We start from the raw sequence: 18,350 nt of genomic DNA, 5'->3' as shown, positions 1-18,350 counted from the left end.
AAGTTTGCATAAATATCCAAATGCAGAAGGTTATTATAGCTGTTATTTGGACAGATACAGCTCACTAGTCATTACTACAAGCGAACTAGCAAGCTTTATACAAAGCAATTTACCGCGGATTAAGTGTTTGAACACACATACATGTATAGAGTAACCGGAGCCCACAACTTCACATCATCATCAAGCATGAAACAATGATGAACGCCTAACCTTGTACTTGGGCAGGTGATGAAACTGAATTTGGTGGTCTTTTCTCATACCATTGTTTTAACAAAACAGTATGCAACAGCTTTTCGGCCTCTTAAAAGTAGGGTTAGTTAGCTAATTGAATAAAGTCCGTTGGAATCGGCTTTTTGGCTGATAATCGTGATTTACATTCCATGCGAGTCATGCTAACATTTTTACGTTAGAAGAAAGTGTTTTTAGGTATGATGTAGTTTGTTGATTAATTTAGTTGAATAAAGACGAATTCAGCCATGGCATTGTAAACATTATTTTGGTTAGCTAGCTAGCTAACATTAGCATAACTAACTAGCTAATGCTGTGCCAATTCCATTTTTTTTCTGTTATCTATAGAAACGCCTAGGAATGTGTTTATGGTTGAACTTTCTGTAAGTTTTCCTTCAAAATTGTTGGTCAAAGCTGAGTGCATAGTGGATGTTTATTAAGTACCACAATAGAGACAGACAGCGCTACCAAGACGAGTGCACACTGCAAAGAGCGTGTTGTTTGTTAAGCTTCAAATGGTCTGTGTGGTGACGAAACAGGGGTGCGAATAACGGCTTAAAAATGTTTTACGCATAAAAAAATGTCACGCATTGGACGCGTTATTAACACGTTAACTTTGACAGGCCTGGTACTGATGTGTATGCAGGGCTCATCTGAGAAAGAGACCTTGGTATCAGCATGACACCTACTCGAAACAAAGGTTAAATTAAAAAATAAATTGTAAAAAATTAACACAGTGAAAATTAGCTGAATTAAAGAGGCACATAATCGGGGATAGAGAAATACTCAACAAGACAGAAATACAGAGAAAGAGTTATTTTAAGATCTCTGTGTGTTCTATAATAACAAATCAGACAGAGTGCCTCTGCTGCTCAATCTAACATGCTTAATTCTGAGATTCTGGAACATTTTCAATTTAAGGAACCAAAGGTAAAACAATAAACAGCCTCTCTGCCCCATTGGTAGATGAGAGGTAACCTGCGTGACCCTCCATCTACAGACACTATTGTCAGACTCTGACCACACCTCCCTCTCAAGCTTTCCCACGCCAACCACTGACCTGACCCGGTCACCACAATAACTGTACTGCATCAATACACCTGACCTGGCTTGACCGAAACAGCAGTACCACCCAAAATCCACTCCAAATTAGTATTTTCCCTACTAGCAAAGTTGTTTTGGAGACCCAAACTGGAAACTAATCTATTCTAGGGGAAAGACGGTTCCAAATGGAGCATAGACAGTACACACTCTAAACCCAAAGACAGAGTCCGGAGGAAATTTGCAAATTCTAATGTTTTATCATTTGGAGGAATAATACTTGGGTGAGGATAGCTGAAAGACTGGAGAGCACTATTTCTACTGCTGAGAGGGATGCTGCTAGTGTCAGCTTGACTATACAAGGCTAATGAAGAAAGAAAGATCTGCAGGGTGCACATTCCAATATCAACACTGAGTAGGACATAGTGCTGGTGAGGTAAGGCAAGGAGAAGTAGATGAAAGGCAGAGGATGTAAAAGGTGAGAGGACGAGAGGAAATGGAGATCAGAATAGATCTGAACATGTGGACCAGAAAGATATTCATTTCAGAGAGCGAGAGAGAGAAATAAGTGAGGGGGACAGAGAGAGAAGAGAGAGCGCGCGTCAGGGCCTCTCACATGAACAAATAAATTGTGGCTGTAGTTAGGCAGCTGGGTGCTGAGAGGGGCAGTGTGGGTTTATTGATAGAACAGGGATAGAGGACGGAAGAGGGGGAGAGAGGGTCGAAAGGGGGAGGAGGAGCGGACGAGATGAGAGAAATTGACAAGGTAAAGAGGAGGGGGGGAAGGAAAGAGGGAAGGAAAAAGAGGAGGAGACAGTTCTGTAAATAAATGTGGGTATGTTCCTTCTGACAGACGGGAGGCAGAGAGAGGCTGAGGTATTCCTGAACCTCACTTATTGTGCCTTTGGAAAGTATTCAGACCCCTTGACCTTTTCCACATTTTGTAACATTACAGCCTTATTCTAAAATGTATTAAATACATTTTTGCCCCTCATCAATCTACATACAATACCCCATAATGACAAAGCAAAAACAGGTTTTTAAAATGTATTACAAATAAAAAACAGAAATACATAAGTATTCAGACCCTTTGCTATTTATTTTTTATTTCACCTTTATTTAACCAGGTAAGCTAGTTGAGAACAAGTTCTCATTTACAACTGCGACCTGGCCAAGATAAAGCATAGCAGTGTGAACAGACAACACAGAGTTACACATGGAGTAAACAATAAACAAGTCAATAACATAGTAGGGGAAAAAAAGAGAATCTATATACAATGTGTGCAAAAGGCATGAGGAGGTAGGCAATAAATAGGCCATAGGAGCGAATAATTACAATTTAGCAGATTAACACTGGAGTGATAAATCATCAGATGATCATGTGCAAGTAGAGATACTGGTGTGCAAAAGAGCAGAAAAGTAAATAAATAAAAACAGTATGGGGATGAGGTAGGTAAATTGGGTGGGCTGTTTACAGATGGACTATGTACAGCTGCAGCGATCGGTTAGCTGCTCAGATAGCAGATGTTTAAAGTTGTTGAGGGAAATAAAGGTCTCCAACTTCAGAGATTTTTGCAATTCGTTCCAGTCGCAGGCAGCAGAGAACTGGAAGGAAAGGCAGCCAAATGAGGTTTTGGCTTTAGGGATGATCAGTGAGATACACCTGCTGGAGCGCGTGCTACGGGTGGGTGTAGCCATCGTGACCAGTGAACTGAGATAAGGCGGCGCTTTACTATGAGACTCAAAATTGAGCTCAGGTGCATCCTGTTTTTATTGATCATCCTTGAGATGTTTCTACAATTTGTTTGGAGTCCACCTCTGGTAATGATTTGGAAAGGCACACACACCTGTCTACATAAGGTCCCACAGTTGACAGTGCATGTCAGAGCAAAAACCAAGCCATGATGCCGAAAGAATTGTCTGTAGAGCTCTGAGACAGGATTGTGTTGAGGCTCAGATCTGGGGAATGGTACCAAAAAATGTCTGCAGCATCGAAGGCCCCCAAGAACATAGTGGGCTACATCATTCTTAAATTGAAGAAGTTTGGAACCACCAAGACTGTGAGGACAGACGCTAGGAGACGAGAAGCAAGTACAGGGAGTGAATATTTAATAAATAACGGAAATTAAACAAAACAACGACAGCGTCTGGACAAGGAACAAAACGACATTAACGCAAACACGGAGAAACCGACTGAGGCATGACGTGTGATGGGAGCCTGCCGAGTCAACCGGGACAAGAAAACCTCTCGAGCCAGCAAAGGCATGGAAGCCCGACGAGCCAGCTGAGGCACCCCCAGTTCCTTCGGCAGCGGCTCCCGGACCCGACATCACCAACCCCAACGAAAAAACAAAAAAAACTCCCTGATGCTTCCAATATTGGAGTCTGCATTCTGTGAGGACAGACGCTGGGAGATGAGAAGCAAGTGCAGGGAGTGAATATGTAATAAATAATGGACATGAAACAAAACAAGGACAGCGTCTGGACAAGGAACAAAACGACATTAATGTAGACACGGAGAAGAAACTGAGGAAGTGACAGATATAGGGGAGGCAATCAATAAAGTAATAGAGTCCAGGTGAGTCCAATGAAGCGCTTATGCGTGTAACGATGGTGACAGGTGTGCGTAATGATGGGCCCCTCGAGCGCCAGAGAGGGTGAGCGGGAGCAGGCATGACAAAGACTCTTCCTAGAGCTAGCCTCCCGGCCAAACTGAGCAATGAGGGGGAGGAGGGCAGTGGTCAGGGAGTTGACCAAGAACCCGATGTTCACTCTGACAGAGCTCTATAGTTCCTCTGAGGAGATGGGAGAACCTTCCAGAAAAACAACCATCTCTGCAGCACTCCACCAATCAGGCCTTTATGGTAGAGTGGCCAGACGGAAGCCACTCCTCAGTAAATGGCAAATGACAGCCCACTTGGAGTTTGCCAAAAGGCACTTAAAGGACTCTGACCATGAGAAACAAGAGATTCTCTGGTTTGATGAAATCAAGATTGAACTCTTTGGTCTGAATGCCAAACGTCATGTCTGGAGGAAACCTGGCACAATCCCTACCGTGAAGTGTGGTGGTGGCAGAATCATGCTGTGGGGATGTTTTTCAGCGGCCGTACAGAGATTCCTTCACCTTCCAACAGGACGACAACTCTAAGCACACAGCCAAGACGAAACAGTAGTGGCTTCGGGACAAGTCTCTGAATATGCATGAGTGGCCCAGCCAGAGCCCGGACTTGAAACCAATCGAACATCTCTGGAGAGACCTAAAAATAGCTGTGCAGCAACGTTCCCCATCCAACCTGACAGAGCTTGAGAGGATCTGCAGAGAAGAATGGGAGAAACTCCTCAAATACAGGTATGCCAAGCATGTAGCGTCATACCCAAGAAGACTCAAGGCTGTAATCGCTCCCAAAGGTGATTCAACAAAGTACTGAGTAAAGGGTCTGAATATATATAAAATATATATAAAATATTTGCACAAATTTTGAAAACTTTCTGCTTTGTCAGTATGGGGTATTGTGTGTAGATTAATGAGGGGAAAAAATACAATTTCATACATTTTAGAATAAGGCTGTAACAAACAATGTCAAGGGGTCTGAATACTTTCTGAATGCACTATATCAAACATGCCATCATATCATGGCTGCCTAATTGGCACAAGCATCACTGGACCACCACAGCAAGAATAATGGCTAGAACACCAGTCCCATGGTCTGGTAGAGGACATTCAGAGAACCAGGGCAGGAACCATAGACTTAGCCTATTAGCAGAAACAGGGAGACCAGAGGTTTTATGGAAGAAGAATGCCATCTGCCTCTGCTCTGAAAAGGATAGAGTAGAGAAAAGTCTACAATAAGTCTTTGTACGGTCTAAACAACACAGTTATAAAGGATTCTGGCCTGATTCTGTAGACATATCTATAGGGGGACAGGACTGATGAGTACGCACATGCATTGCACACACACAGCCTGAGGGTTCTGGTTCTCGTCTCCGCAGAGAACCCTGTGCCCCCTTGCCAGCTGTGAGTCCTCTCCGTCTGTCACGCACTCTCGCTGCCGTGGCTATGACGTCACGGCTAACCTAAACAACCCGTCAGGCGCCGGATAAAACAAACACACACACACACACACACACACACACACACACACACACACACACACACACACACACACACACACACACACACACACACACACACACACACACACACACACACAGAGCAGCGGAGGAAGAGACGCAGGCAGCCCCACTCAGCTTCCTGGAACCCACTGATTCTAAAGCTGGAGATGTTTTGACTCCCGACTGCTGTAGACGAGTCGGAGGTTCGGAGCGTTGGGAATACGGCCCTGGGAAATCTTGGATTTTGGAACACGGTAGCCGTAGTCTGTTTCCTGTATTGCAGGGCCACTTCCTTTTCACACAACAATAAAAAACTTAAAGTGTACATTTTTCAGAGCCCCCCCACCCCAAAAAAAACCCTGCCTCTCTATCAGTCTGTTAGCCAGGTAGTCAGTCAGCCAGGTCTCAGAAGACCCCTGTGGAACATGGTTCAATTTGTCAGGGGGATCAGCCTAACCAAACAGCCCCCTAGCATGACTATGAACCCCTATGCCTTTCACCAAGCTGTCTGGGTCACAAAAATTTAAGAGAACTGTTCCTTCACTTTCTTTTTTACCCAGCTCCTGGCCCACTGGATGGGTGACCCCAGACTTCAAGGTAATTTGACCTCTGCGACCTCATGTAACCCCTCAATGCAGACACGTACCCTGCAGGTACAAGCGTCAGTCAAACAGTGAAGGGGAACAGCGTAATAAGGGTGTTATGAGGTTGTAATATAAATGTGCTTTGGGATGAGGGTGAGGTTAGCCATTTAGCGGCTGGTGCTAAACTGTGTTGAAGCCCAGCAGGGAAACACAAAGGCCATTATTATTGAGAGACATCCGTGGTCATACACGTCTCGGTTTCTGTTGGAGGAGACGAATGAGGTGAGATTGAGGATCGGAGAGGGCGGGACAAGAGAGAGAAAGCCAAGAAAGAGAACAGGAGAAAGAGAAGAAACCCATGGATTCTCAAAACACACCACTTGTTTGAACCATTTTGTTGTTGAACAGAACTCATTTAAATGTTCCAGATTTGGCCCACGCAGAGACATTCCTTCCTCATTTCCACACTGCGATCCCCAGTCCCCTACTCGCTCTTATCAATAAAACATCAGGCTTTTACGATAGCCATAAATACAATTCTCACATGCAGGCAGAAGAGAAAATAAACGGAGGAGACAAAAAGTAAAGGCATTAAAACGGTGATTGAGTGAACTGGAAGCACCACAGGCTAAACAGCAATTAGTACCGTGCCACTTTTAATGCAATACATTCTGACCACAGAGCACACACACTCGCATGCAAACACGCGTCATTTTTTATTTCCTTTCAATTTGTACAGCAACACCTAAAGGAGTAGCTAATTTGGAATGACTACAACTGAGACGACCTGCCAAACAGAGAGAGAGAGAGAGAGAGAGAGAGAGAGAGAGAGAGAGAGACAAAGAAAGGATTCACAGTTACACAGACAGCTGTGCTAACTGGGCCTGGCAATGAGCGACTGCTGGAGCCGCCTAGAGCCGTCTGGCTCTGGCACATTACTAAAGCTTACCCTTACCATATGCTGGGGTAGCACTCAGATATTCTTTATAACCAAGCAAAACAGGGCCTCTGAGAAGCATCCTTCTAAAAACAGCCATAATCAGAGGACTAAATACTGTAAAGAGTCAGAATATACTCTCAAACCTGTACAGTGAAGTACATCCTAATGTCAAAGGTCAATTGACTTTCATCTTATGGTCCATTGCTTCCTGACTCACAGGTCATTGGAGTCCATCAATGAGCACTACTTCCTGGGTCACTGAGGACTTGTGCTTCCCATTGGGTTCATATTGGGCATGATTAGTATAGTGAACGTGAGAAAGGGTCTGTATTGTTCCCCTCGGTCACGTTAGGACCGTTATCATCGCGATTACTCTTGCCTGCATTGTGTGGCCCTGCTCCATTTATTTAGATTCAGTTGCCAACAATGAAAACATTGCCTCGGACCCCACCGCGCTCCTACCGGGGCACAAACATTACATTAGGAAAGCAATAATAATAATGACAGAGGCATATAAATAGTAAGGGGAAGTAACTGAGTGGTTATGAGGGGAAATAAGAGTAAACAGACAAAAATATGAATGATACAGTTGAACAATTGATTTCACTGAACTGGCAGAGTGACAGCAGTCACAATGTTACCTCAGAGGTTTCACAGAGTGGATCATAAAGGCTATGTGTGTGTGGGGTGGGGGGTGTGTGGGGTGGGGGTCAGTATACGTGTGCGTTAGTAAACGTGTCTGTCCAGTATGTGCATGTTCCGTACGTGTGTTTGTGTGTATAGTGAGAGGCAAATGTAAGTGTGTACAATTACAATTATAATTTGTGCAATGCAAATCAGCACACTCCACTCTAAGGTTCTTTTTTCACATGTATTATTTTAACATTTACTTAACCAGGCAAGTCAGTTAAGAGCAAATTCTTATTTACAATGACGGCCTATGAACAGTGAGTTAACTGCCTTGTTCAGGGGCAGAAGGACAGATTTTTACCTTGTCAGCTCGGGAAATTGATCTAGCAACCTTACGGTTCACTGGCCCAACGCTCTAACCACTAGGCTACCTGCTGTCTATAAGGACGCAGCAGCGCAGCAGTACAGATTGCCTCATGGCCCTGCCTGTGCCTGCTACCGTGCAAGTAGTGTGATTGACAGTTGAGAGCTGACGTGGTTTTAATGAAAGTGAATTAGGCGTGATGTGGTTGGCTAGCCGTACTGCAGTACACTGAAGCACAGAGCACCACTCCACTGTAATCAACCACTGCTAGACCACACCGCACGGTCGTGTGATGATACACACGCTCACACACACGCTCACACCAGAGTTCTGAGAAATGGTTGGGTGTTTACTCAGTCATTAGATTACATGCCCACTGCAAAAGACTACTAACCTTATCCCGAACCATACCTGGCTTAGTCTTACACGCACCGCAATACACCACGAGCCTGGCAAACTCTTACCTGCATCATGAGAGCCAAGTTCCGTCAACCCTGTAACAATTTTACATTCAATATCTTAACAGTGTTAACATCTCTCTCGGTGTAATAACACACGTACGATGTGTAGCACACACTCTCTGTGTAGTATTGGCGTATTGTGTACCACACACTCTCTGTGTAGTAGTGGCGTACTGTGTACCACACACTCTCTGTGTAGTAGTGGCGTACTGTGTACCACACACTCTCTGTGTAGTAGTGGCGTACTGTGTACCACACACTCTCTGTGTAGTAGTGGCGTACTGTGTACCACACACTCTCTGTGTAGTAGTGGCGTACTGTGTACCACACACTCTCTGTGTAGTAGTGGCGTACTGTGTACCACACACTCTCTGTGTAGTAGTGGCGTACTGTGTACCACACACTCTCTGTGTAGTAGTGGCGTACTGTGTACCACACACTCTCTGTGTAGTATTGGTGTACTGTATCTTACCTGCGAGAGCATCCTGAGCCTCGAAGAAGGTGCTGAGGCCTCCCTTCACATAGGCCAGACTGCCCTCATTCTTCTTAGTGGCCTGCTTCTTCAGGTTACTGGCTGCCATACGCAACTGGTCGAAACTGAGAGGGGGGAGAGAGAAAGAGGGGGGGGGGGGTACCATCAGTCAGAGGAGTTGTGTGTGCGTATTCTTTTGTGTGTGGAACAGAGTGCATGTGCGCCGTAGCTGAGTGAGTGTGAGCTTGCGTGTCCGCAGGAGGGTGTGTGTGTGTGTGTGTGTGTGTGTGTGTGTGTGTGTGTGTGTGTGTGTCTCCTGGGAGTGAATGGAGGTTTCCTCTGGAGGAAGAAACACATGCCCTGTCAACCAAAAACAACCCAACGGACCCTGAAGTTCTGCAGTAGCTAGTCAGGACTCGGCAGGATCCAACCGTTAGACTGGGGTTAGTTGGAGGGGAACCATGACGGAAAGGAAACCAGGATAGACTAATAATAACCTGACAGACAGGCTGACAAACACTGTCCTAATATGACAAAGACCAGGGGTTAGAGTTCAACAAGAGAAAGGACACTTCCTTCACATGTCCAACGTTTTCTTGTTGGGTCAAAGATCAAGAAGGAATGGAGGTAGATTGTATTTGTTTACAGACTAAATCTGTCTCTGGGTTAGGGGATAGATTGGAAGGGCTGAGAACCATGTAAAAGACAACATTAAAAAGGTTCTCTTGTCTCAAGTCACAGCAATAGTTTCAAAAGTTGAACTATGCTGCTGACAAAGAAAACATCTAGGATTCATGTGTATGTTTGTGACTAGTAGTTTGGTTGTTTGGGCTGACGTTCATAAAGAAGTTACAGTGCCTTCAGAAAGTATTCACACCCCTGGACTTTTTTTTAAACATTTTGTTGTGTTACAGGTTGAATTTAAAATTTACATTTTGTGTCCCTGGTGTACACAGAATAACCCACAATGTCAAAGTGGAATTTTGATTTTAGAAATGTTTACAAATTAATAAAAAATGAAAAGCTGAAATGTCTTGAGTCAATAAGTATTCAACTCCTTTGTTATGGCAAGCCCAAATATATTCAGGAGTAAAGATTTGCTTAACAAGTCACATAATAAGTTGCATGGACCTAATGTGCAATATTAGTGGTTAATAACATTTTTGAATGATTACACCATCGCAGTACCCCACACATACAATTATCTGTAAGGACCCTCAGTCGAGTAGTGAATTTCAAGCACAAATTCAACCACAAAGATAGGGGAGGTTTTCCAATGCCTCGCAAAGAAGGGCACCTATTGGTTGATGGGTACAATTTTTAAAAAGGCAGACACTGAATATCCCTTTGAGCATGGTGAAGTTATTAATTACGCTTTGGTTGGTGTATCAATACACCCAGTCGTCCTTCCTAACTCAGTTGCCAGAGAGGAATAAAACCCGAGCAATGGTGATTTTAAAGCCGTTACAGAGTGTAATGGCTGGGATAGGAGAACACTGAGGTTGAATCAAAAACATTGTAGCTACTCTACAATACTAACCTAAATGACAGAGTCCACATATGGAAGTCTGTACAGAACAAATATTCCAAAACATGCAATAACTTTGCAATTAGGCACTAAAGTAATACTGCAAAAAATGTGGCAAAGAAATGAACTTCCTGTCCTGAATACAAAGCATTATGTTTGGGGCAAATCCAACAAAACACTTCACTGACTCCCACACTTCATGTTATGGATATGCTCGTCATCGGCAAACGATTAGAGGTTTTTTTTAGGACAAAAAGAAACAGAACAGAATTAAGCACAGGCAAAATCCTAGAACCTGGACTTGGTTCAGTCTGCTTCCCGTCAGACACTGGGAGACAAATTCACCTTTCAGCAGGACAATAACCTAAAACTCACAGCCAAATCTTTCACTGGAGTTGCTAACCAAGACAACGACGTGTTCTAGTTGCAGTTTTGACTTAAATCAGCTTGGAAATCTATGGCAAGACTTAAAAATGGCTTTCTAGCAATGATCAACAACCAACTTGACAGAGCTCGAAAAGTTTAAAAAAATAATAATGTGCAAATATATTACAATCCAGGTGTGCAAAGCTCTTAGACACTTACCCAAAGGTGATTATTGATTCAGGGTGTTGAAAACTTATTGTATCTAATCCAGATAGTGTTTTGTCATTAATCTTATAATTAAAAATATATATATTCTTGCACTTTGACATTTGAGTATTTAGTGTAGATCGGAGAAAAAAAAGACAATTCAATCCACTTTTAACACAACAAAAATGTGGAAAAAGTCAAGAGGTGTGAATACTTTCTGAAGGCGCTGTAGTTGGGAAGGAGTGCTGTCTGATTGGCTGTGTCTCTTAGACCCAGAGGCCGTAAAAAAAATTAATTGGTTGGTCCGACCTACCTGGTGACCGAGTGGTTCTCGATAAGGTACCAAGTAGCTGAGAAGTTCTCGCTGGTGAACTCTCCACTCACACCTGGAAACAATGCCTCCAGATCTTTCAGAGGGACCTTACCCCTGGGGGAGAAAACACACACATACAAGAGATTACTAAGGAAACCCTATTCAAATGTATGTTTTATGTCTCCTATGTAAGATCATGCAGTGGTCCCTGTATGGATCAGTTGGTAGAGCATGGTGCTTGCAATGCCAGGATTGTGGGGTTTGAATCTCGGGGCCACCAATATGTAAAATGGATGTATGCATGCATGTTATTGACTTGTTTATTGTTTACTCCATGTGTAACTCTGTGTTGTTGTCCGTTCACACTGCTATGCTTTATCTTGGCCAGGTCGCAGTTGCAAATGAGAACTTGTTGAGAACTTGTTCTCAACTAGCCTACCTGGTTAAATAAAGGTGAAATAAAAAAATAAAAATAAAAAAGTCACTTTCAGTTAAGTGTGTGCTAAAAGGCATGTATTATTATGCTGCAAAACCCATTTCCCTCTTTGACAATAAAGCTGGAGCTTGAACAATCTACATCAACACTGAATTAGAGGGAACGCTTACAACTGTACATAGTTACTCAAATAAGAAAGAACATTCACCAGTTACATTATACAAAACAACAAGAACTTCATTCTATAATGTAATAAGGTGAAAGGTAACTTGACGTGTTGGTATAAAGTCCTCCAGCGGGGTCAGCGTGAGGCCAGGCCGTGCCCAAAGAGGAAGGCCTGGGCATGGGAAGAGCAGTGTGTGACGCCTGGGCGCCCCTGGAGGACCCAGAAGTTGTTAGGAAGGTTTGATCTGTGGTAATGACCCGTGGGCTACACAAACTAAACTCTAAAATGAAACCCACCGCCCACCCAGCCTCTACTGTACTGGAACACACTGAGCCCCGAGGGGATAAATACACACACATGCACAACACAAGCACACACACACACGCCACAGAGCAGAACTATCTCAGTGCTGATCGGTAAAGATGGGTTGTCATGGGAAAGAAGTGGGAGAAAGAGAGGGAGGGTGAAACTGCAAGTTTGATCACCATGAAAGGTTAACGTCAATTAACCTCTCGAAACCCTTCCGTCTGAAAGTGCTCGTGCTGCTTCTGGTAACGGTGTGGCTCAGTAACGGAGTAACGGAGTGTTTCGCTAGCAATGCACAGGTTGTGGACTGACTTCCTAGACCATGTACACACTTATTAAAAATGTACTCACCGCACTGTTTGGCGCTTTACAAAGCGTCTGCTATGTGGCATATTACATTTATACAGTTGAAGCCGGAAGTTTACACACACTCGTTTTTCAACCACTCCACAATTTTCTTGTTGACAAACCATAGTTTTGGCAAGTCGATTAGGACATCTACTTTATGCATGACACAAGCAATTTTTCCAACAATTGTTTACAAACAGATTATTTCACTTATAATTCACTGTATCACAATTCCAGTGGGTCGGAAGTTTACATACTCTAAATTGACTGTGCTTTTAAACAGCTTGCAAAATTACAGGAAATTATGTCATGGCTTTAGAAGCTTCTGATAGGCTAATTGACATCATTTGAGTCAATTGGAGGAGTACCTGTGGATGTATTTCAAGGCCCACCTTCAAACTCAGTGCCTCTGCTTGACATCATGGGAAAATCAAAAGAAATCATCCAAGACTTCAGAACATTTTTTTTGTAGACCTCCACAAGTCTGGTTCATCCTTGGGAGCAATTTCCAAACGCCTGAAGGTACCACGTTCATCTGTACAAACAATAGTATGCAAGTATAAACACCATGAGACCACGCAGCCGTCATACCGCTCAGGAAGGAGGCGCGTTCTGTCTCCTAGAGATGAATGTACTGTGGTGTGAAAAGAGCAAATCAATCCCAGAACAACAGCAAAGCACCCTGTGAAGATGCTGGAGGAAACAGGTACAAAAGTATTTATATCCACAGTAAAATGAGTCCTATATTGACATAACCTGAAAGGCCGCACAGCAAGGAAGAAGCCACTGATCCAAAACCGCCATAAAAAAAGCCAGACTACGGTTTGCAAGTGCACATGAGGACGAAGGTCATACTTTTCGGAGAAGTGTCCTCTGGTCTGATGACACAAAAATAGAACTGTTTGGCCATAATGACCATCGTTATGTTTGGAGGAAAAAGGGTGAGGCTTGCAAGCCGAAGAACACCATCCCAACCGTGAAGCACAGGGGTGGCAGCATCATGTTGTGGTGGTGCTTCGCTGCAGGAGGGACTGGTGCACTTCACAAAATAGATGACATCATGAGGGTGGAAAATTGTGTGGATATATTGAAGCAACATCTCAAGACATCAGTCAGGAAGTTAAAGCTTAGTTGCAAATGGGTCTTCCAAATGGACAATGACCCCAAGCATTCTTCCAAAGTTGTGGCAAAATGGCTTAAGGACAACAAATTCAAGGTATTGGAGTGGCCATCACAAAGCCCTGACCTCAATTCTATAGAAAATTTGTGGGCAGAAATGAAAAGGTGTGTGCGAGCACGGAGGCCTACAAACCTGACTCAGTTACACCAGATATGGCAGGAGGAATTGGCCAAATTTCACCCAACTTATTGTGGGAAGCTTGTGGAAGGCTACCCAAAACATTTGACCCAAGTTAAACAATTTAAAGGCAATGCTACCAAATACTAATTCAGTGTATGTAAACTTCTGACCCACTGGGAATGTGATGAAAGAAATAAAAGCAGAAATAAATAATTCTCTACTATTATTCTGACATTTCACATTATTAAAATAAAGTGGTGATCCTAACTGACCTAAGACAGGGAATTTTTACTAGGATTAAATGTCAGGAATTGTGAAGAACTGAGTTTAAATGTATTTGGCTAAGGTGTATGTAAACTTCCGACTTCAACTGTACATATGTATCTCGAAAGAGAGTGAGAGAGAAACAGAGAGAGAGATTGAGAGAGAGTAAAAGAGAACTTTCTCAGTCTCTTCAGTTATTCCCTCACCTCCAAAGCTGGCAAAGTATCAAAGCCTGCTTTAACATGTATCGGCTCTGCTGCTCTGCTCTACACAGACGGACAGGAAGCACATACGTATACGCTGAGAGAAACTCTGCTCAAGTTCAGTAGGCTAACTCAAAATAAGCAGTTACAGTCCTGACTCCGGAAATGATCACTCGAGCATCGCGGCTTGGACGGTGCTAGGACGGCGTTTGTTACTCTGTAGCATGCGGACCAAAATAAAAAGGAACACGTTGATGACATAACCATGAATTGTTTCGCAGACCAACAAGAGGACTTCCTTTAAAAAAATACTTTTTCAAACAATATAATCATATAGACAAAAGAAAAACAGACAGACCCAAACATCAACGATACCAAACCTGCCCAAACCCACATGTTCCTACTGCTTCTATCTCCAGTGATTGTAAGACTATGCCATATGGCCTCAAATTGAGCTATTCTGCTTTTCCTCTGTCACCCACACCTTTTCAATATTGAAGTAATAATGCATTTGATTCTTCCACGTTCTTAACAAATGGAGGATAATTTGATTTCCAGTTAAGTAGACATTTTTCAAAATGATTGACAAGAAAAGTATGGTCCAACCCGTTTGGTATCTCAACGCACCCTCATATGCCATGTCTTGAAGTATGCAGATAGACAGGCTAAAAGTTCATTTACATTGTAAAACTTTTGACAGCCAAATTTCTAAGTCCACCCATTACTTTTTGAATTTATAGCACTCCTAGAAGGCATGAATTATTGAATCACACTTAATACGACTAAAATTTGTGAATTTTGTCTCTTGTATAATAAATATACATTTGTTTATACTGGATTAAACGTACATTTTAGTTAACTGTAATTTCCTTAGTTATGTTCCAGCACACCCTCCATCATGTGCCAATATCAGTTATTTTTAAGTCTTGGTTCCAATAGTTTATATATTTTTTCTAACAGATTGTCAGTTGGATAGGCTCTCTCTGCAAGGTTTTGTATATATCTTACTTATCATAGTTATACCCTTTTCTGACTCAAATAGGATTCCCTCAACATTGCTCTGATGTCTTAGACTTAAAATCAACATTTTGTGATATAAAAACTTTTAAATTTGCATGTATTTGAAAATGTCTACATTAGTCAGTCCAAAATGGCTTTTTTATTTTGTAATGGAAATAATGGCATTTCCTATTACCAAGCCATTTACAGTTTCTATGCCTTTAGTTTTACATGTGGGCTAATATATCGGTGAATTCTGAAAAGCTTTCCAAGGATTGTGGTATATGGTAATATGGAATATGGTAATGGGAATATGGTAAATTATTGGTACTTGTAGAATGCGTTTAATTGTCTTCCATATTGTTATAGTGTTCTTAACTATGAAGTGGTTAATGTTCTTAGCTTAATGCTTTGAAAATAAACACGTAAAAAGATTCTGGGGAAGTGCATGCGCATTTTCAATATGCACCCATTTTTCCACCTTAGTGCATTAAACAAAATTTAAAAAAAAAACTGACTTAACCTTTATTTAACTCAGTTAAGAACAAATTCTTATTTACAATGACGGCCCAGGAATAGTGGGTTAACTGCCTTGTTCAGGGGCAGAATGACAGATTTTTACCTTGTCAGCTCGGGGATTCGATCTAGCAACCTTTCGGTTACTGGCCAACACTCTAACCACTAGGCTACCTGCCGTCCCAAATATGTCGCAAGTAAAAGCCTTTGGTGGCGAGTTGATACAATTCCAGGTCTGGAAGTTTTAAACCACCCTCAGACTTAGGGAGATTAACACTTTTATTTGCATATACACCACCGTTCAAAAGTTTGGAGTCACTTAAAAATGTCCTGGTTTTTTAAAGAAAAGCTATTTTTTTGTCCATTAAAATAACGTAAAATTGATCAGAAATAAAGTGTAGACATTGCTAATGTTGTAAATGAATATTGTAGCTGGAAACAGCTGAATCTTTATGGAATATCTACATAGGCGTACAGAGGCTCATTATCAGCAACCATCACTCCTGTGTCCCAATGGCACGTTGTGTTAGCTAATCCAAGTTTATCATTTTAAAAGGCTAATTGATCATTAGAAAACCATTTAGCAAAAACTGTTGTTCTGATTAAAGAAGCAATAAAACTGGCCTTCTTTAGACTAGTTGAGTATCTGAAGCATCAGCATTTGTGGGTTCGATTACAGGCTCAAAATGGCCAGAAACAAAGACCTTTCTTCTGAAACTCGTCAGTCTATTCTTGTTCTGAGAAATGAAGGCCATTCCATGCAAGAAATTGTCAAGAAACTGAAGATCTCATACAACGCTGTGTCCTACTCCCTTCACAGAACAGCGCAAACTGGGGCTAACCAGAATAGAAAGAGGAGTGGGAGGCCCCGGTGCACAACTGAGCAAGAGGACAAGTACATTAGAGTGTCTAGTTTGAGAAACAGACGTCTCTCACAAGTCCTCAACTGGCAGCTTCATTAAATAGTACCCGCAAAACACCAGTTTCAAAGTCAGCAGTGAAGAGGCGACTCCGGGATGCTGGCCTTCTAGGCAGAGTTCCTCTGTCCAGTATCTGTGTTCTTTTGCCCATCTTAATCTTTTATTTTTATTTGCCAGTCTGAGATATGGCTTTTTCTTTGCAACTCTGCATAGAAGGCAAGCATTCCCGGAGTCGCCGGGAAGAATCTCACAAAATAAAGTGGAAAAAAACTAAATTGGCTACATTCATTAATGTGATGTGTTTGTGTATTGTGTACTGTGTATGTTTGCGTGTGGCCATTTTCGAGAGTGTTTACTGTACTATGCGGTTATAACATGAAGAGAAGACCGTACGGTTTCTTAGTTAGAGCTAACTGACTGTGATGTAAGGGTTGTAGTAGCCTACCAGCAGGCCCAGGAAAGTGACCCTGGACACGGAGGGTTTGCAGCCCAGTCAGGGGCTCTCCTCCCTGTCCACGAGCGATCACTTGCCACCTGGATCCCCTGGCCCCTCTAAACCAAACAAACATCAGAGGGCCTAGAGCACAGATATACCAGAACTAAACTATACAAACTAAACATTTCATTACAGACTGTGCATTCCCTGCCAGTCGCGTGGGAGGCAGAAGCCACACCATACGACCTGCCTGCTATGGCCATGTGTGGTGGCTTGCAATCTTTCTACTCCAATTTTTCCTCTCTTCTTTCTCCTTCCTTTCAGGCCATGTGTAGTGGCTTGCAATCTTACTTTTCAACTCTTTCGTTTCAACTCATTCCTCTCTTCTTTCCTTCCCTCTCCTTTAAACACAATTATGGTGTTTCCAGTGCCTTTGTGCAGCGGTTAAAGCCAGTTGTAGCCATTGCTGTGTTGGCATAACATTTCAAACATCTCCACATGGGGACTGTTTGTTTGTTAGACTCAATGACTTAAGCATGTGTGTGTATGTATGTATGTGTGTGTGTGTCCCTACTTGTCAAAGTCGATGCCTAGCGGATTGCTGGGTCGTAGGGAGAGGGGGGAGATGCCTTTGTAGCGGTCGGTTCTCATGTCGTAATAGTTCATCTCATCCACCCACACAGCAGACTGGTCCAGGATACCTACAGCACAGACACACAGGAAACACATCATCGCTGAGAGGACAGCCCAGATCACACACACTCAATTATAGTACCTGACAGAGCTACTATACAGTTTGTAAAGCAACACAGGACAATAGAGTATGGGTTTGGGGTGTGTTTCCATACTCTATTTCCTAGTAGCCTGAGCTTGGAAAAACTGAGGCAGATTGTCTGTCCTTGTGCAACGGAGTAGTCGTTCTAGAGTTCCTCTGATGATTGACAAAGAGAGATGTATTTGTAGACTTAAATTAGAACTGCCGTGGTCGCCGAGGGCAGAAGGAGTATCTTACCGATCTTCTCAGCCTTGAGCAGTTTGAAGGAGACGGTGGAGGTGCCGTGGCCTCCTGACTTGGTGGTGACGATGATCTCTCCCTTATCGTCTTTGGCTGGGCCCACACGACACACTATCTTACTGGCCGACATCCACTCAGCCGTCAGCAAGCAGTTGTGACCACATATGGACAGACCTGAGAGAGAGAGAGAGAGA

General features: G+C 42.9%; 1 protein-coding gene across 2 annotated transcripts in view; it reads right to left on the bottom strand.

The window, feature by feature from the left end:
• The window catches only part of LOC129855479 (exocyst complex component 2-like), an 87,042-nt gene that overhangs the window by 38,560 nt on the left and 30,132 nt on the right, over positions 1-18,350 (bottom strand). For both annotated transcript variants that reach the window (XM_055923192.1, XM_055923191.1), the window contains exons 3-6: positions 18,154-18,330; positions 17,716-17,842; positions 11,248-11,361; positions 8,834-8,958 (exon numbers count right to left, since the gene is read on the bottom strand). In XM_055923192.1, coding sequence (XP_055779167.1) covers positions 8,834-8,958; positions 11,248-11,361; positions 17,716-17,842; positions 18,154-18,330 — 543 coding nt within the window. The remainder of the gene's footprint in view (positions 1-8,833; positions 8,959-11,247; positions 11,362-17,715; positions 17,843-18,153; positions 18,331-18,350) is intronic.

Source organism: Salvelinus fontinalis, chromosome 5, assembly GCF_029448725.1.
Source record: "Salvelinus fontinalis isolate EN_2023a chromosome 5, ASM2944872v1, whole genome shotgun sequence".
NCBI lineage: Eukaryota > Metazoa > Chordata > Actinopteri > Salmoniformes > Salmonidae > Salvelinus > Salvelinus fontinalis.
Note: the sequence above shows the minus strand (reverse complement) of the source record. Positions and strands in the feature narration are given on the sequence as shown.